This window comes from Aquarana catesbeiana, linkage group LG13, assembly GCF_042186555.1.
Source record: "Aquarana catesbeiana isolate 2022-GZ linkage group LG13, ASM4218655v1, whole genome shotgun sequence".
In the NCBI taxonomy this organism is placed as follows: Eukaryota; Metazoa; Chordata; class Amphibia; order Anura; family Ranidae; genus Aquarana; species Aquarana catesbeiana.
The window spans coordinates 55,231,650-55,252,577 of NC_133336.1; the positions used below are offsets into that span (position 1 = coordinate 55,231,650).

At 41.4% G+C, this 20,928-nt stretch overlaps 1 protein-coding gene across 1 annotated transcript in view; it reads right to left on the minus strand.

Annotated features, from left to right (window-relative positions):
* AHNAK2 (AHNAK nucleoprotein 2) overlaps nucleotides 1-20,928 on the minus strand; it is a 152,627-nt gene that overhangs the window by 71,694 nt on the left and 60,005 nt on the right. Inside the window, exons 2-6 of the mRNA XM_073610045.1 lie at nucleotides 16,046-16,104; nucleotides 9,617-9,712; nucleotides 5,885-5,983; nucleotides 1,039-1,180; nucleotides 769-947 (exon numbers count right to left, since the gene is read on the minus strand). Of these exons, the coding sequence (XP_073466146.1) occupies nucleotides 769-947; nucleotides 1,039-1,180; nucleotides 5,885-5,899 (336 nt within the window). The 5' untranslated portion in view covers nucleotides 5,900-5,983; nucleotides 9,617-9,712; nucleotides 16,046-16,104. The remainder of the gene's footprint in view (nucleotides 1-768; nucleotides 948-1,038; nucleotides 1,181-5,884; nucleotides 5,984-9,616; nucleotides 9,713-16,045; nucleotides 16,105-20,928) is intronic.

Sequence of the window (20,928 nt, forward strand, 5' to 3'; positions counted from 1 at the left end):
CGAGTTTGGGGTGGAGGAACTTGGGAGTCCTGACCTCACACTGATAGAACACTTTTGGGATGAATTAGAATGGAGACTGCAAGCCAGGCCTTCTTGTCCAACATCAGTGCTTAACCTCATAAATGCGCTTTTTGAAGAATGGTCAAAGTTAAAGCTGTTACAGCTGCAGAGATTGGACCAACTCAATATTGAACCCTACGGTCTAATGCCCCGTACACATGGTCGGATTTTCCGATGGAAAATGTCGGAGCGTGTTGTCGGAAATTCCGACCGTGTGTGGACTCCATCGGACATTTTCCATCGGATTTTCCGACACACAAAGTTTGAGAGCAGGATATAAAATTTTCCAACAACAAAATCCGTTGTCGGAATTTCCGATCGTGTGTACACAAATCCGACGGACAAAGTGCCACGCATGCTCAGAATAAATGAGATGAAAGCTATTGGCTACTGCCCCGTTTATAGTCCCGATGTACGTGTTTTACGTCACTGCGTTTAGAACAATCGGATTTTCCGACAACTTTGTGTGACCGTGTGTATGCAAGACAACTTTGAGCCAACATCCGTCGGAAAAAATCCTAGGATTTTGTTGACGGAATGTCCGAACAAAGTCCGACCGTGTGTACGGGGCATAAGACTGGGATGCCATTAAAGTTCATGTGTGTGCAAAGGTAGGCTTCCCAATAATTTTGACAATATAGTGTTTATATATATATATGGTCTCCATCTTTACTTAATAAGACTCAAGTAATATAGAGAGAATTGTACCTGTATTGTCTTCTCTTTCTTGAGTTGTACAATAGACTGCATTTTTTCTCTGTCTTCTTTTCCCAGCTTACGCTTCAGCTGGAACTCCACTCTGTATGCCTCAGAATACTGCAGGATCTTTATGGCATCTTCATGTGTGATGTTGTCAAAATAGATTGTCGCACTTAGTAGCTGATCTCCTGCAGGGTGATGACAATAACTATGTCATTTTTATTGTCTTTTTTTAACAAACAAAATTCTTGTCCGTATAGTGAAAAATAATAGTGTTACCTTCTTTAATACAGAAGATATTTGAATGCTGACATTGTTTTGTGACTTGTGAAACGGTAATGCCTTCTGTGCCACCTCCAGTTATAGTGAAGCCTTTATCATTAGGTCCCACTTCGGTGCATAAAGTCACCTCCATTGGTTCCTAAAAGATTAAAAAAAAATGTTCAATTGTCTAATCATTTTTATTCTAAAAGCATCCATAGACATAGGAAGAGTGACTAAGCTAGTGGGTTGCTGTTGGAGATCATTGGTCAAGCAGCTTAGAAAACCACGTCTACACTCTTTTCTGTTTGAGCATTCAAGTCAAACAGTCTTTTTAGATATGTCATATACTGTAACTGTCTATGCACCAGGAGATGCTAAAAAGGCCAGCCCAGCTGCTGTATTAGAGTATTCCCTGATTTTCTGAATGTTATGTACAGTATATGAAATTACAGCCCTAGTTAATGTGGAGCCTCAGCCCCCCCACCAAAAAAATAAAAGTCAGCAGCTACAAATACTGTAGCTGCTGACTTTTCCTATTAGGGCACTTACCTGTCCAGGGATTCTGCGGCGTCCTCACCCAAGCCGATTCTTCAATTGGCTCTCGGTTGTTGGCGCCGCCATCTTGGGTAAGGGAAACTGGCAGTGAAGCCTTCACAGCTGGTTTCCTACTGTACATGCGCGAATCACGTTGCACTTTTTCAATGGGCCAGCCGCGGCGTACTCAGCAGGATATGGGAGAGGGTACCTGTCAAAACCAGGTACCCGCTCACCCCTGCCCCCACAAGGTGCCAGATTTGGCACTAGAGGGGGGGGAGGCAGACAATCAGAGCTTCCCCTTTTAGGTAGAGCTCTGCTTTAAAGTTAAGAAATAATTAAACCCAAGGACAATATATTACTCTGTTTTCCACCTTTAACCTAAATCATATACGTGCCATTAAAAAAGGACTTTCAGTGCTTATCCATCATATATACATTTTTAAGCAGTAATAAATTTGTGTTATTTATTTATTACAGGTATTTATATAGCTCTGACAATTTATGCAGCGTTTTACATACAGTATATATTGTACATTCACATCAGTGCCTGCCCTCAAGGAGTTTACAATCTAAGTTGCCTAATTCTCATTCATACAAACACATTAGGGTTGTCCAGATACCACAAGTACCGATACTTTTTTTCAAGTACTCGCCAATACCGATTATCAATACTTTTTTTTAATGTTATGTGACAGTTTTCAAAGCACAATACAGATTAGGTGGCACTGATATGCAGCACTGATCAACACTGATAGGATTAGGTGGCACTGATATGCAGCACTGATAGATGGCACTGATGGCTGGCACTGACAGATGGCACTGATGGCTGGCACACATACTAGGGTCATTTTAGACAGGAGCCAATTAACTTATCAGCATGTCTTTGGAGTGTGGGAGGAAACGAGAGTACCCAGAGGAAACCCACACAGACAGAGAGAACATGTACACTTCATGTAGGTAGTGCCATTATTGGGATTCAAACCAACGACAATAGTGCTGCCAAGCAGAAGTTCAAACCCCCTAGCCACAAAAACATCAATCAGTTTCATAAAGGTGCCTGGTGCACAAGAAATTCTCAATCCCAATACTGGTGCTATAAAGTGCAAAAACACCTTATGGGGTTGATTTACTAAAACTGAAGTGCAAAATCTGATGCAGTTTTGCATAGAAACTAAACAGCTTACATTTTTTTTTGTCAAAACCTAATTGAACAAGTTCAAGTTAGAAGGTGATTGGCTACTGTGCACATTTGCACCAAATTTTGCACTCTCTAGTTTTAGTAAATCAACCCCTATATGTGTAAATTAAATCACAGAAGTATCCAATTCTTATAGTATCTTATTGTCCAAAAGAAATGTGTCACAATCTTGACGTCATCCCACAGAGAGAGCGCCCATTCGCCACCAGGAGGAAGAGGCTGGTAGAACCGGCACCTGCCAATATTAGTTTAATGGATGCTTGTTTTTATGTGCAATTTTAATAAATGGTTTTACAATATGCTATTTTTTTTTCCTCCTCCTTATGTGATTGGAATGCTCTTGAAAAGTGAGCTGGCAGGTCTTGGGTCAGAGTATCTGGTGAGTGGTCTGAGCAGCTGGTGCAAGATTCACAGGGCAGGGTGAAGTTTGTGGCAGCACATCACTTAAAATGCTATTCAAAATTGTGGCACGTTTCTTTTGGAGAACAAGAGACTATAAGCACTGGACACTTCTATGATTTCCTATAAATGTATAATGAGGTTTTGTATTTTATAACATCAGCATTGTGATTGTGGATTTGTTGTGCACCAGGAACCTTTATGAAATTGGTTAATTTTTAAGACAAATGTATTGCTGTTTGCACATGTATATATGTTGGATAAGCACTAACAGCACTTTCTAATTGCACATATATGATTTAGGTTAATATATGATTTAGATTAATGGTGGAAAACAGAGTAATATATTATCCCAGGGTTTATTACATTTTTCATTTTTAATTTAAACTAGCACTGTCATTTTATATATAAAACAGCCTTTTTGTTAGCCCTATAGGCAGTTTTAAAAATAGTTCTATAGTTAGGTTGCAAAAAAGACACATATCTCCATCGAGTTTACCAAATAAAAATATAAATATATGTAAAACCTGCGTCCATAGAATGCACAGCTGATCTAGAGGAAGGCAAAAAAATGTTCATAAAACATAGTTCAATTTGCTCCAGCAGGGAAAAATTCCTTCCTGCTCTGCTAAAGCAACTGGATATTCCTGGGATCGAGAGTATACAGGGTTATTATAGTTATTACTCTTTTTCCCTAAATTCAGTGTCCACTTGTCATTTTCAATGACCATAAATGGACCACTTATATCTGTATACAAGATGATTATAGCCCCCTTTAAATGCTTCTTCTCAAAGGAGATTAAATTTAGTTCATGTAGCAGTTTTTCTTTTTTTTTTTTGACCAGCAGCTGCTCTATGTTTAATATGGTTGCTTTAAAGCAGTGCTTCCCAAAGTGAGCAATACCGCCCCCTGGGGGGAGCTGGAATGATCCAGGGGGTGGTACTAGTCTTGGGTGCAATTGGGGTCCTCTTATTTAAATTAAAAATAAGGGAAGCGGCGGAGGCAAAAAGAAAGAAGAGAAGACGTTCATACATGTTTCATCTTTGGTGTAGCTTAAAGTTAAAGTTGTAGTGATTACCGTATTTATCGGCGTATAACACGCACTTTTTTCCCCTTAAAATCAGGGGAAAATCGCGGGTGCGTGTTATACGCCGATCCCCTGCGATCCTGAGCTGACAGATGTTCAAAATCGCCGACCGCGATTTGGAAATGGCGCAGCCGGCGCCGAAATACACAGAGCCGGTCCTCGGCTCTTCTCGCCCATTTTCGGCTTCACTCGAGCGCCGCCCGAACCTAGCAGAGTGCACTCCGCTAGGTTCGGATAGCTCCGCTCACAGTCACGCCCATCCCGGGCGGGACTACGAGTGGAGTTGAAAGTGAACGAGAGCCGCCGAGAAGAGCCGAGGACCGGCTCTGTGTATTTCGGTGCCGGCGGTGCCATTTTCAAATCGCGGTCGGCTGTTTTGAAGCTCAGGATCGCAGGGGATCAAACTGCGAGCTGCAAGGCTGCACTGGGGCAAGGCTGCACTGGGATAAGGCTGCAATGGACACTGGGGAAGGCTGCACTGACAAGGCTGCACTGACATGGCTGCACTGACAAGGATGCACTGACATGGCTGCACTGATATGGCTGCACTGGGGCAAGGCTGCACCTGGGATAAGGCTGCAATGGACACTGGGGAAGGCTGCACTGACAAGGCTGCACTGACATGGCTGCACTGACATGGCTGCACTGGGGCAAGGCTGCACTGAGAAGGCTGCAATGATGGGCATTTAAATGTAAGTTTTTTTCCCTTCAACTTCCCTCCTAAAAGTTTTTTTTTCCTTAAAATTGGGGTGCGTGTTATACGCCGGTGCGTGTTATACGCCGATAAATACAATACTTTATTTTGCAAAAAAACACACAAAAAAGTCATATAGATTATCAGGAGTCAGGTCCGCCAACAGATCTCAAAGCCCAAAAAAGATCCCTTTGCAGTAAGGTTGCACCCGCACTTCAAGGGTTACATGCTTGTTTTGTCCAGAAGAGAAGCAAAATCCAAAATCCTTATAATTACCCAAACCTCTGCTCCACCAGCAAATGGAGCTCCCCATGATCCAGTGGTGGGCTGTTCCCGGCATCCTCATGTCCAGAACAGGGCTATGGACACTGTTCTGGGCTTGACAACCTCAGGACTCAAAACCACCAGAGCGTGGGAAAGCAGGAGCTGCAGGGGCCGGTCAAGTGCAGAAAGGAGCGGACGATTGGGTAAGTATATCTCCTTTCATCGTTCCCTTCGTAGGTAGAAATATAGATACTGAAAAGAATGAAAATTTGTCACTGCACCTTTTGGTTTGTTCGCTTAAAAAAAAAAGAGTTTCCAGGTGGCACTGAGAATTTTTTTTTCTTTTGAAAACTTTTTTTTTCTGAAGAGGGGGCAGTAAGCCAAATACGTTTGGAAACCTCTGCTTTAAAGGCATCAAAAAAGCTGCTTGACGCTTACCCAAAGGGATTGCAAAGGCCTTGCGAAAGTCATCTGCACACATTGCTCCCAATCTGAAGCCTGTATGTACAAGACCTTACACTAACCCTACTAATCATTAAACATTTGGAAACAAGTTAAGACTCTAACACAACTTTCCACAGACAACCTAATTGGATTGAGAAGAAATCTACAGCTGGGTAAAGTGACCCTAATGGTCCAGATGGTATATCTTTCCGGACATTCATAATAAATCGTACGTACATCTGAGTCCATCATCTTTGCGAAAGGATGTGAGGTTCGTATAATGGACGTCTTCCTTATACTGCTGGAATGTTCGGAGTCTGCATATATGGAACTGCCCTGTGAAAATAAGCATACTGCTTTAAACATTTATCCCTCACTAATCTGAAAACTGTTGCACATGCTGTAAATATACACAAGGGCCAGAGTCTGTTGGCTTGTATGCTCTTCAGAACTGCTCCTCTTAGCATGCGAGCCTATGGGGATGCAGGTCAATTGCACCTGCAGTGAATTCTGAACAATCTCAGAAGTGTATCATACTGATGTCAAAATCATGCTGCCTTTGTCCATCAAAGTCCATCGACACAGCCCCTTAAGTCTCATGCACATGGACGTTTAGATGCTCAAAAGTCTTTTAGTATAACATTTTCATAGCTTTCCTGCACCCCAGGAGCCACAGGTCCAACCATCCAACTATACAAGTGAATGGCTATGCACGGCTGTATGCTTGTAAACACTGATGGCTTCTGCATCCGCGTTTTCCTATGCATGCACAGTGTATTTCCCTTAACACAAAAGCAGTGTGCTTGGGGAAATACTCAGTATGCACAGGTAAATACCAATGCAGAAGTCATCTGTGTTTGCAAATGTACTTCCACATTCACTTTTATACGTGGCTGTACGAGGCACCTATGGTTAAGGTCTCCATGTACATGGGGCCTTAGTCTGAACGGGACTCTCAGTGCATGCCAGCTCTCCTAGAAAAAAGATCAATAACAGCCCTTATTTCAGAGATTAATTAAAGCCCAACTGAACCTTCTGTTTGAATAAGCTAATACATTCCATTTTCCAGTCAATACATGTTAGTTTGGTAACAACAAGGCCACCTGCTTAGTGAATTCCAGCCAGTTTATCAGGAACCGTTTGAAATCGGCATAGTGTGTGGCTCTTGAAATGGTGATCTAGATAAGATTATTTTACAAATGGATTTTTCAATTAAATTAGGGAGTAAAATGAAGGTTTTACCTATGTACCATTTCAAAAGTAAAGTTATAGTAAAAAAGATCTGTTTGACCATTGAAATTATTTGGCCTGTCGCCACTGTGTCTGTGTGTTAAAATGAGAAAAGAATTGAGGCATGACAAAATAAATCAATAAATAAATCCAAGATACTAAATAGAGAAAATGATGAATTAATATTTTTATTTTGTTTATAGATATGTGTATAAATAGAATCTTGGAAAATTATATTGGCAATTCCATTAAAAAGTAAATCAACTGTAAAGTAAAAGGTAATGCATTGATGGGATTCAATTTAATTACAATTGCAGATGAATTTTAGGTTAATTTATGTGTTTTAACAAAGAGATAAGAAATACGGGGAAGAGTCTGGATGGAGAGCAATAAACAAAGAAGGAACTACAAAATTGTGTTGTGCCAATGTGGGCGTGGCGTTCGTCACGTGATGGCGTAATGTGTGTGCAGACGTCCACGTGTAGAAGAGCTTATAAATAGGGGGGGCTGTCCAGAAGATGGATCATTTGGGTGTATGTTTGCACAGAATGCACTACCACTTGTAACTAACCACTTCACCCCTGATGAAGTCACAACTATTGGTCATTATTAGAGAAGAAAAGAATGGATATTGGTAAAGGTAGTAACAGATAGAAGATCTAATGGGGATATGAAGTATAGAAGTGGTGGTGAGAAACAAGAAGAAGGCAATGTCTAAATGAAGATCTATAGTAAAAGAGAAAAAGAATATATATATATATATATATATATATATATATATATATATATATATATATATATATATATATAAATTAAGAAATAGAAAAAAATAGTTACATTTTGTTAGTAAAGGAGGAGAGATGTGATAGATCACCAGTATATTGTGAAAGTAATTAGCACAGTTTCCATCAATAGATAGCAGTGTGTATGAGATGCAGATGTTTGAATAATTTACAGATATAGAAATATATATTAAACAAATTTAGTTTTTTTTAGTTTTTTTTTAATTTTAGTTTAGTTTTAGTAAGGCCCCTTTCACACATGTGGTCCATTTGTCAATTTTTCATCCATCCGTTAACAGATAAAAAACGGACATCAATGCATCTCTATGGAAAAAACTGATGTAAATGGATGATCAAAATGAACAGTCCATATGTGTGAAAGGGGCACATAAAGCATACGTTTTAGTTTCTAGTGGGAAGATTCTGGTTGCATCCAGTTCTAAGTAATTAATTTGTCAATACAATAAATATAGGATTGTATATGTATATACTGCACCCTGTCTGTTCTATAATTCCTCTATTTTAATTGATGGAGGCAAATATTAAAAAGATACAATATATAACATTTAAAAAAGGATTCATAAATCGCAAAGAAAATATAAAAAAAGGTGCTGGTACAAATAATGAATTATGGAATTCATCTACTAATACATAATTACTGGATAGAGGTATCACAACGTGATATTTTTTGTGACAGTGGCCAACTCCTCTCAGAACTCAAAATTCAAGTTTTGACTCTCTCACTGTTTCTGACATACACTATATTACCAAAAGTATTGGGACACCAGCCTTTACATGCACGTGAACGTTACTGGCATCCCAGTCTTAATCCGTAGGGTTCAATATGGAGTTGGCCCACCCTTTGCAGCTATAACAGCTTCAACTCTTCTGGGAAGGCTGTCCACAAGGTTTAGGAGTGTGTCCATGGGAATGTTTGACCATTCTTCCAGAAGTGTATTTGTGAGGTAAGGAACTGATGTTGGACGAGAAGGCCTGGCTCACAGTCTCCGCTCTAATTCATCCCAAAGGTGTTCTACTGGGTTGAGGTCAGGACTCTGTGCAGGCCAGTCAAGTTTCTCCACTCCAAACTCGCTCATCCATTTTTTTATGGACCTTGCTTTGTGCACTGGTACACAGTTATGTTGAAACAGGAAGAGGCCATCCCCAAATGTTCCCATATAGTTGGTGGCATGAATTTGTCCAAAATGTCTTGGTATGCTGATGCCTTAAGAGTTTCCTTCACTGGAACTAAGGGGCCAAGCCCAACCCCTGAAAAACAACCCCACACCATAATCCTCCCTCCATCAAATGATTTGGACCAGTGCACAAAGCAAGGTCCATAAAGACATGGATGAGCGAGTTTGGGGTGGAGGAACTGGCCTGCACAGAGTCCTGACCTCAACCCGATGGAACACCTTTGGGATGAGTTAGAGCGGGGGATAAAGCATGAGATTTTATATATATATATGGGCTGTTTAAATACAAAACTACCATACTTATCTTTAGTTCAGTTTGATTATTGCAATTGACATTCGGATGACTGTGTTGTCTGCAAATGTTATGCAGCATTCCTGTGTTAAATACTTCTCTTCCTACAGCTACTAATATACATAAGCTAATGGCTTTTCTATCCCTACATCTACTCATTTCCATAAAACCAGTGTATTTTATCTATATACAGATAACAATATGCATAATACAATTGTTTTTTTTCTCTCCATACAGATACTAATATAAATAATGCCCGTGGCTTTTCCCTACATACACCTACTAATATATATAATGCTCGTGGCTTTTCTCTCCATACAGCTACTACTTGTTAACAACAACTACAATATATACATTTCTTTGTAGTAACACTGTCAATGTTTTGTACATTCTGAATGAAGTGCAGTAGATTACAACCACTGAGCTAATTGACTTATTTACTAAACATGTTTCTGAATACATCACTTACCTCCGGGTCTATATAACATTCATTTACAGCATATTCATATACAGGTGATGATCCTTGAGGTCTAGGTCTCACATTTTCAATCTCGACATCAATGGTCTATAATGAGAAAAATCCCAAGATAAGAACCATGAAATCTGAAAAGTTAGGTGCAAATCAGACTCATTCATTTTTTTCCCCAAATCCATATGTCACCAACATACTATTGAGTGTTTTACAGAGTATCTTGAACAATTCACATCAATTCCCGCCCCTGAGGAGCTTACTGTCTAAGCGCCTCTCTGTCTAAGTCATACATACAATTATATGGTTATTCATACATATAGACATTTAATTTAGGGCCAATTTCCTCAGACTGGTTAACCTTTGTTCAACTTTAGGAAACCTATTCAAACAAATGGAGAACTTATCTCCAACCTAAAAATTGCAGGAAAGTGCACAAAAATCGTGTATTTATAATGCTTAATTGCAGTGTTTTCCTTTCCATTATTTTTTTTATAAATAATGATTAATATTTTTCACTTGCAATTTGCCTTTGAACATAATAGAAAATCTGACTACTCTTGTAAGAGTCAACTTCCTAGCACAGCCCCCCCATCCTTCTTGCATGCTTTAGCCCACTCCTCTTCTGGGAACATGTGATTTATAGGCAAGAGCATGAGCTCATACAGATGGATCCGTAAGAACAGACCAGGACATGTCCTTGGATCAGGACACATATTGGCCAGAGCAGGTTGCAAAGCAAGATCAACAAGAGAAAACATGGCTTTAAGAAGGGTTTCTAACCACTTAATTACAGGGTCCTTGAACACTGGCCATACTCAACAGAAACATTACAGGTTTTATTAAGGAAGGAAATGGCTGGGTCTAATAGAGGAACCATGCATTGCTTCAGGAATCCCCCTTCAGTAGGGTATTATTGAGCAAAGTGAAGAAACAAAGATTTTCTCTGGATAGGGCCAGTCATGTACAGAACAGGCTTGAAGAGCAAGTGTACAAGGAACGTTTTGACCAGCTGGGAATTTTTGAGAAGTCAAGACTGGCGACTTTTGGCCAAAATGATGCAAGTTGCTCCAGCGCAAGACGAGAATGTACTGCATCAATAAGGACAGAGATAATGTCCTTTACCTTGGGAGAGATATCGGCCGGCTGGGTATCTTTCTAAGTGGAGCCCTTGGAGTTAAATGTGGAGCCCTTTTCCCCCTCTTCAGGGAGCATTGAAATTGCAAGATGAGAATTAGAGACAGTGACAGTCTCAGGAGAAGAGACAAAGGGGCCTTTAACAGAACAGACAGTCTTTCCATAATATTGGACATGGTGGCAGAGAATTTTTCTCTGGATAGAGGAGCAGAAAGAGCCAAGGAGGTCTCTGAAGAGGGCATTAACTGACTGATGGCAGTGGCTGCAGACCCATTCTAGAATGTTAGTTGACTGTGAGCCATCAAGATTCGCTGACCTATTACCCTGGCAGTTATGATCCTCCAATGAAGTGAGGTAGAACCACCCCAAAGGATTACTCATGTAGATATATTGTGGAGCTGGAAGAGGAATGCCGTCTATGACCAATCTCTGGAGACAAAGGGATCCCAGAAAAACATCCAGGGATCTCTGTGCCTCTATCCAATGAGGGGAGTGGGAGTGAAGAAATATCTTCTTCCTGTGACAGCCACTGTGTACTGTGTGGAGGAGCAACCATGCAAAAGAAATGGCACCAGTAAAGGGAAACAGTTTGAAACTCACCTCATGCTGCAACCAAAACTGCGCAGCCCAGTGCTGCAGTGCACACCTTGGAAGGCAGAAATCTTGAGGTGATATCTCAAGCTGTCTTCTGGATGCAGGCAGCTGCCAAGAAGCCAAAGTCCCTGCACACCAAATTAACACCTAAGGGATTGTTGTAATGGTACCATGGGCTCCCTGGACACAGGGCATAGCCCCAAATAACCAGAGTATCTTCTTCCCTCTAGCTCTTTGCCCTCCTAGTGAAGATACCCCAAAAGGGGGTCATCAGTGACAGGATCACTCCAGGCTGCAGTGTCACAGCCCTGTACCTGTATGGCACCCTAAATCAACGCATTGCACCATGTGTCAAGGTGAAAGCCCACACAAGGTCCAGTGCCCGAAGCACCATTACAGGCTGGCACCGCATCTTATTCCTGGTATGGTCCCCCAAGACGCAGATGAGGTTGGTCCAGAGAGCTGCAAATGGAAGTTGCAGTGGCTTTGAGCATCTGCAGACTTGAAAAAGGAATCATTAGCTAATAGGTTAGTAAGGAGAAAAATAAATTAACAAAGGAAAAGGTTTACTTCTCTCAGAGCAGAGAAAGAGCAGAATAGATTGACTTCTGTTCAACTGCCCTGTCAGATAAAAGCTGATCAATCAGCGGGTGCAGCACTGATCTGTGTAATTTGACAGAGGGGGAGTCTCTCTGATGTTAGAATACAGTAGCGCAGTGAGCAGAAAAGTTGTGTTGTAGTCAATGAAAATATATTTTCTTTTTTCGTATTATACTTTCTTAATCATACATTACAGGACAATTAAACTGGCCGTACATGGTTCCGATTTTTTTGTTCAGCTCGGGGGCTGAATGAAAAAAGTTGAGCTGGTTCCCCCAGCCACACATTTAGGGTGGATGAGGGAACTGGCTCAATGAAAAATATATTTTCATTGAGTGCAACACAACTTTTGGCAAGATGGAAGCATTTCATAAGGTGTGGTGTATTTAATTCTGAAGAATATTGGCACACTAACTGTAAACAGTTGCAGTGTAAATAGAATGTGATTTTGTTTCTCATGTCAGTCTTACATTATTATATGAATTTATTATGCATTTTATATATATAAACAAAGCTACTGTGCAGAAATGTAATGTAATTGTAATTGTATAATGTAAGATTATTTTTATATTATGTATTACATCAAGTGTATCCAAATCAAGTTAACTTGCACCTCAACAGGTATTCCTCAGTGTTCACCATTTTTTCCACGTCATGTTATGTTTCTGCAGGTTCTTAAATCATCAATGTTGTGGTCATTGTTAAAATGTTTGCTTGCTGCTTTGGGAAAAATGTGGACACGGCTGTGTGTCCAGACTTCAGTACCTATGCATACTGACTGTTATCAAAAACCACATTTCATGGACACAACTCTGTCTACAGATCTTCAATATCAGCATAAATAAAGGTGGCCACAAATGTTCCTTATAATTACAAGCAATGCCCCTAATTTAAACATTACTGGGGAGGATCAGGCTGCTTCTCACCTACCCAAAGGATGTGTATAGAAATATATATATATATATATATATATATATATATATATATATATATATATATATATATATATATATATATATATATATACATATAAGTGTATAAGATTATGTCAAAAATCACCATATAAGAGTCCTTCTGTGAGGACCTGGTTCACTTGCTGGTGGCACTGTGGTTTCTAGGCTGAAACCTGGGTGTTGCTGGGTGTTGCTGGGAGGGTACTTAGGTCCCACGTCTGCTATTGCAATTTGCGCAAGTGTTTTGATTGCCTTACTTGCTGTCAGACCCATCCTGCTCTTGAGCTATCCTTGCATCCTGTTCCCTATCTGCTTTTCGCCTTGTTCCTGTACCCAGTCCTGATTGCCCCTTTTTCTAGAATTACCCGTTACCCTTGCTTCCCATATTGTACATATTTGTACATATTGTATATAGTTAGTTTGCATGGTCTCTGTTACATTTTTTGGTTGTGAGTCACTTGTTGTTTATGTTCACTATTGATGTGTGCGTGTTTTTCTGCTTGCTATTAATAAATTGATTTCATTATACATTGTTTGGTCCCAGCTTCCTTGTGTAGCTGCATATATCTGGTCATCCCAGCTGCTGACTCCTGACACCTTCATACAAATGTCTGTGAATAAGGGTAGTGATACAATCCTGATCAATCCACATAAACAGTTCAGTTTGGTGAGAACAAATCATGAGATATCAGACACCTCCACCAATCCCCTTTTGGGCACACGCTCACCTTATGGATTGACCCTCATTAGAAAGGTATTGTGCCTTTAGACCCGGTTCACACTGGTGCGATGCGGCAAACCCTGCAAGTCAGTGCCGGGTCCTGCATCGCACCTGAATCGCACACTGGTTCACACTGATATCTGCGAACCACTGGGGGTGTCAATGTAAAGTTAATGACATCCCCAGATCGGTTTGCATATCGTAGTGCGAACGCGAAAGTGCAGAATTTGGATCGCATGGGTGTGAACACCCATGCGATCCGATTCCGGTGCGGATCAAAAAAAGGGTCCTGCACCATTTTGGTGTGAATGTGATGTGATTTCAGCCATACAGTTTGTATGACTGAATTCGCATCGCACAGACATAGCATGTGATCTGCACAGCAATGCAGTGCGAATCACAAGCAATGTCTGTGATTGCAAAAGTGAGAACCCGACCTTAATAAAATCAATTGGACTCCATTAAACCCAGCTGGACTCTCCCAGAGCTCTAACAACCACCCCCCCCCCAGAATTCTCACTTGGTAAACCCAGCATTCTTCTCAGTTTAGGTAATAAAGCATGGATCAGTGCTCAAAAAGATACAAAAGTTGACATAGTGCTCACAAAGGGTATTTTTATTAGTATAAGAAAGAAGAAAAAGCACTTACATAATAAATGAATAAAATCGCCAAAATCATTTTAAAAACATTCCAATGCTCCTTGGGTGGTTGGCTCTGAGGCCGGGTTCACACTAGTGCGACAAACGCTCCGACATTGGGAGCTCATGTCGCATGACATGTGAAAATCAATGCTTCTCTATGGGAGCCATCCTAACTGGTCCGACTTTGAAAATACTCCCTGTACTACTTTGGTCCGACTTTGATCCCACTTCAGCCCATTGACTATCATTGAAGTTGGATCAAAGTCGGATCGCCGTCTCGCATGATCCGACTTTGGCATGCGACTTGTGCTCAGATGATCTTGAGGGGGAACTCAGCGCCAAATTTTAAATAAAAAACCGGCATGGCTTCCCCCACCAAGAGCATACCAGGCCCTTGGGTCCCCCCCAAATCCATACCAGACCCTTATCCAAGCACGCAGCCTGGCCAGTCAGGAAAGGGGGTGGGGACGAGCGATCGCCCCCCCCCTCCTGAACCGTACCAGGCAGCATGCCCTCAACATGGGGGGGTCCATGCGGTCCCCCCACCCCAAAGCACCTTGTCCCCATGTTGATGAGGACAAGGGCAGGGGGCTTATCGGAATCTGGGAGCCCCCTTTAATAAGGGGGCCCCCAGATCCCGGCCCCCCACCCTATGTGAATGAGTATGGGGTACATCGTACCCCTACCCATTCACCTAGGAAAAAAGTGTCAATTAAAAAAAACACACTAGACAGGTTTTTAAAGTAATTTATTAGGCAGCTCCGGGGGTCTCCTTCTGACTTCGGGGGTCTCTTCCTTCTTCTCCGCTGTCTCTTCCTTCTTCTCCACGCTCTCCGGCCTCTTCTCCGCGCTCTCTGATTCTTCTCCTGCTCTCCGGTATCTTCTGCCGGGCTCCCGCTCTTTTGCAAGCGGTGGCCCAGTCTTCTCCGCCGTCTTCTTGGCTCTTCTCTTCTTCTGATGTTGACACGACGCCCTCTCCCACTGGAATGCCACGTGCGCGTTGCGCAACAACTTTTATAGGCATGGGGCGGGGTCACCGGCTGATGTCACCCGGTGACCCTGCCCCCTTATGACATCACGGTCCGTGGCATGATGGGTGGTATGAAGATTGTCTTTCATACTACTACTTAAGCTAAAAGGAAGATTTGATACGTCAGTGTATATGGTTCTTATTCTTGGAGTATCCTAGCAGTTCCCTTATCCCTATCCAAGTTCTCCAGAAATAGAAAAACAAAAACAACAAACCCAGACTGGTCTTTGCAGATATAGTGAATGAGACTGTTGTGTGCTTAGTTGCAGAGCTGAAGTTGGGAAGACCTGGACAGTACTTCCTGCGCCTCCTACAGTAGTAGCGCTTAATGTGTATGTATGACTACGAGTTAGGGACCTGAGATTGTGAACTCCATGAGGGCAGGGAGTGATGGGAATGCAATAAGTACAATATATAAGTAAAGTGCTGTAAATTTATGGTGCTATATAAGTACCTGAAATAAATAAATTCAGGAGTAGGCAGATATATATGACCTGAGAAGGTATATTGAGCAAATAAATATACCTGTGAAATCTGTAAATGTGGTTGTCAACTAATCAGATTTGTTATTGTTTTATTAGATTTTATTAGGTTATGGCTAGTATGTTTTATAGCTTGTAAGACATTTATACAGGATGAAAATGTTTGCAAGGTGTGTAATATAGGTGTTATCCTAAGCAATGGGCACAGATACCCCAGGTAAACTTCTGTTCCCCTCAATCCAACAAAACATGGCAAAAGCATTTTAATACCGTGTCGTCGTCTTCCAGATCTCCATCTGGCTCTTCTGACTTCAAGGGCTTTTGTGAAACTAAAACATAAAAAAGAATATTATTAATATATTGTTTTTATAAGAGACAACTCATTTGTACATTGCAAAGTATTAGGTTCCACTATGGTGTAGCTCCCTTGATTGCCAGACCAGAAAGAAACAAGGGCTCCTTCCCTGGCAAGCTTGAATCTGAAGTGTTTTGGTCAGCGAGCAAGTGATCCTGTAAAATCAGGTGTTTTATTTGACCTGTTGCTGGAAAGCTGCGGTCAGTGACAGGCTTGCTGGTTTGATATGAGCCCGACTATTTAGCTTAAACAAATATTCGATCTAATAACTTACCACTGGATGGCAGCAAACAATCACAGACCATTGCAGAGCCGTGCATGCATGTGTGCATTATTTTGATGATGTAATAATACTTTTGACCTCTGACACATCACAAGACGGGGAGGTTGATTTACTAAAGGCAAATATACTGTGCGCTACAAGTGTACTTGGAAGTGCAGTTGCTCTAGATCTGAGGGGAAGCTCTGAAATGAGGGGAAACTCTGCTGATCTATATCATCCAATCATGTACAAGCAAAAATGCTGTTTTTTTTTTTTTTTTCCCTTGCATGTTCCCCTCAGATCTAGAGCAACTGCACTTGCAGTGCACAGACTATTTTCCTTTAGTAAATCAACCCCATAGTCTCATAAATCAGAATATAATGAAATGTGTTTTAGAGCTGCAGAAAACATTATTAGAAAAAAAGACCTTACTCGAACATGTCAGCACTTAGATATTTTAGAAACACAAATGTACAGCTGACCATAAAATGCTAGAACTTTGGCTAATGCGGAGGAATCTGATGAATTTCTTACAGTGAGTGGCTCTTCCAGCTTGAGACAAGTCAATTTCTTAATAACTTTTGTGGAAGGAGCCAGGCCGAAAATCTTGGGTCAGACAGTGCCTGCAGTCAATCAGCATTAACGCAAAACTATATATATATATATAATATAAACACTCTGTTGAATATATACAGTACATATATATATATAGATATAGATATCTAGCTATAGATATCTAGATATCTATAGCTAGATATCTAGATATCTATAGCTAGATATCTAGATATCTATATATATATATATATGTGTGTTCTTCAAAAAGTTTCTGCACTTTTTTAAACTCTGCTACATACATATATATATATATATATATATATATATATATATATATATATATATATATATATTTTTTTTTTTAACTTTTTGAAGACCCCTCGTATATACAGAATATATATGTAAATTTTTTTACTTGCAAAGGTAATTGTAAATCTGTCATTCCTGTTTTTTTTAAATCTCTGCCACACTTTATAACCAGGGGCATGACACCATTTTTTTTAGAACACGTGCATATATTTTATTATGCAAATTGCACACAGAAAACAAATCTGTTGTTAACTTTTATTACAAATAAGGACACACAACCCCAGGCTCCATTTTACGAATGGCTAAAAGAAGAGGGAGGCAGAGATACGACTGTAGCATGGGGGTCTATGAGGCCTGCAAAGCTTTCATTCACAGGGGTCCGGAGGCACAGTGGGAACTATAATAATCCTGATTTAGGCCCTGATTTTTTTTTTTTTTAAATTGTGTATTTTTTGCCATGGTTTTGCAGCAACACCATTCAAATGAATGGTCTGTCCTCTGCTTCAAAAACACACCAAAGTAGCTCCTGTACATTTTTTTTGTAGGCGACTTTGGTGCATTTTTGAAGCACATTATTTGATGCATTTTGTCATGCAACAAAACGCCCAGTTTCTTAGCGCATTATGCTATGACTTTAGCATGATCTGGAATGGCAGGCTAAAAATAGCGCCTGTAAAAAGCTTCTCCTGCCACTCCAGTGTGAAAGCCCAAGTGCTTTCACACTGGAGCGGTACGCTTGCAGGACGGTAAAAAAAGTCCTGCAAGCAGCATCTTTGCAGCACTGTAGGAGCTGTGTATACACCACTCCTAAAGGGCCCCTGCCCATTGAAATCAATGGGCAGCGCCGCCAAACCGCCGATGTAACCCTTTTTCGGCCGCTAGCTGGGGTTAAAAACGCCCTGCTAGCAGCCGAATAGCACTGCTAAAACTACGGTATAGCACCACTAAAAAAACGCCGATGCCCCCAACGCCCCAGTGTGAAAGCACCCTTAATGGTGTCATATAGTTACTCTTAGAAGGGTTGTCTAGCCCTATGTAAGTGCCAATTTTCAAAAAGTTGATGTTTGCATAGGATCTTTGGGGGATGCCACAGTGCATCAGGGCACCATATAGTTTATGTTATGGCATGTTGCGGGACAATTAAAAAACATGTTATAGGTGAAATGTGCATCTAAACTTGCATATACAGTAAGTTACAATACAAATAGTCAATGGTATTTTCAGGTTTTCTCAACATCTTGACTTTCAAAGTCAAAAATAAATACAGTACATTAATGTTTCTTTTATTGAATTGCTACTGTGATTACAAATTAAAAACTCCACAGAATACAAAGTTTGTGGAAGGACAAACATACTATGCATTGGCTAATCAATAAAATATATTTCAGCCAATGTAGGACACCAAATAACAAAAATAAATCGAATGAAATGCACCTTTTTTAAATTACTCTTCATAGGGGTTGATTTACTAAAGGCGGATTGTGCATTTTGCAAAGTGCAGTTGCATTCTACAAGAGCAGTTACTCCAGAGCTTAGTTTATGAGGTGATGGTTCACTTTGCAAAGAACACCCAATCATGTGCAAGGAACATTTTTAAAAATTGCATTTTTGCTAGAACATGATTGGATAGCAGAAGCTCTGCTGACTTCTGCTATCCAATCATGTTCTAGCAAAAATGCAATTTTTAAAAATTTGGAGCAACTCCTCATGCAGAGTGCAACTGCACTTTGCAAACTGCAGAGTCTATTTGTCTTTAGTAAATCAACCCCATTGTGTCATATTGATTGTATACTGTAAGTTTAAAGCCCAACTCCAGCTTTTTTTTTCCCCACCCTAGCTATGTCTTTTTAAAAATCTTCTTATAGATACCCTAAAGCTATATTCACACAAGCAATCATGTGCAGATAGTTTCTGCATTCATGGGCAGCTAAACACTGCCTCCGGACACAGCAACTTTCTATGCTATGGCCGCATCCAATCATGATTATTAGCTGCAGCCAGTTTATGTGCAGCCAACACTCTGCAGAAACGGCAACCCTGGACCCACGCTGTATGCATTTATGGTCGGTCGAGGGCTCTGTTTGCATGTTGCTACTCAGATGAGTGGTTAAATGTGAACAGCAGTGGCTCTGGCCATTGATGTGTACAGTTGCCATTGACAGCTGCTGCTGGTCACACAGTGTGTGCAGGCAGAATTTAGAACACACTGCTGTGCGGCCATGGGAATGTAGGTGGTGGTGGGTGATCTTTAGTTCTGGACAGGATTGCACACATATACATGAATCCCATTTGTCCAGGAGGACTGAGAGATCATATTGGTGTGATGACGTACCACCGGGGGGGGGGGGGGGGGGGGTGTCCATAATGGCCTGGGCTTACCGGAATTGGGTTGAATAAAGCTGAGCTGGGGGCTGGGAAGAGGACTGTGGATGAAGAGGTGGTGGGTATTGTGGTGAAAACTGTTTTTTGCTGCCCCCCCCACCCCTTCGGTCGGTTGGATCAGCCACACAAACACCCCCCCAGTTGGTTGGTCAGATAGATCACCCGCAACCCCCCCTGTCGGTTGGATGGATTACCCGCAACCCCCCCCTTCATCGGTCGGTCACCAGCACCGCACTTACCCCATCTATATCGCGGGCAGCGCTTCCTCCAGGTGGCGGCTTCATCTGGCGTCTTCTCCTCCTCGGCTTCATGGCGGCTTCCCCTGTGTCTCCTCCAATACGAGCACTTCTCCTCCCATCCAACCAGAAGCTGGTCCTGAAACCCGATTGGCCGGGAGGAGAGGCACTCGTATTGGAGGAGATGCAGAGGAAGTCGCTGTGAAGTCAAGGAGGAGGACACGTTGGTTGAAGCCGCCACCGGCTGCCAGGAGGAAGCGCTGCCCACGAACTAGAAGAGGTAAGTGTGGTGCTGGAGAATCAGGAAGACAATAGCAAATATTAATAAGCTATTTTCACACAACTGGGTGGGCTCAGGCCGCCACTGTTTTAAACATTACAAGGCAATGATAGAACAGCCTTTTTCTGTTTCAATATTTTTATTGAAGTTTTAAGAATCATAACAAGTCATGGTTCGCCCAAGCAGGGGCAACATCGGACAAGCATGTAAAAAAACACGTATAAATGTGTAATGAGTAACATAACAAAAAACTGTTACCAGGACCATAGAGGACCAAGTTAGGAATTATGCAGATATCACAGGCTATAATACTCTATTCCCTGCAGGAGAGCAATCTGTATTGATAGTCTTCATATCAGGAATGAAGGAAGAAAAGGATGAAACAGGGTAAGGGAAGGGAAGAAAAGAGAGAGAAAGAAAAGAGAAGAGGAGAGCGGCCCCAGGAGAGGGCAAGTACCATGGACGCGGGACCTATGCAAGCAAGATTTAAAGTCGAACATAGCTAGTCAGGGGCAGGGACTGGAAAGGATAACTTATCCACAGTTCCCAGATTTTCAAAAATTTTGCATGTGAGTCCCTCAATATACTGAACATCTGCTCATTTAACATCAGAGCGGTCATTCTGGTTTTTACCCCCTTGAAGGTAACAGATGGGGTCTTCCAGGCATGGGTAATGGTCCGCTTGGCAGAAATAAAAAGGTATGAGGCCAATTTCTGCTGGGGTGCAAAAAGGCCTGGTATAGGGGCAATGTAAGAGAGCCAGCCGGGCATCCT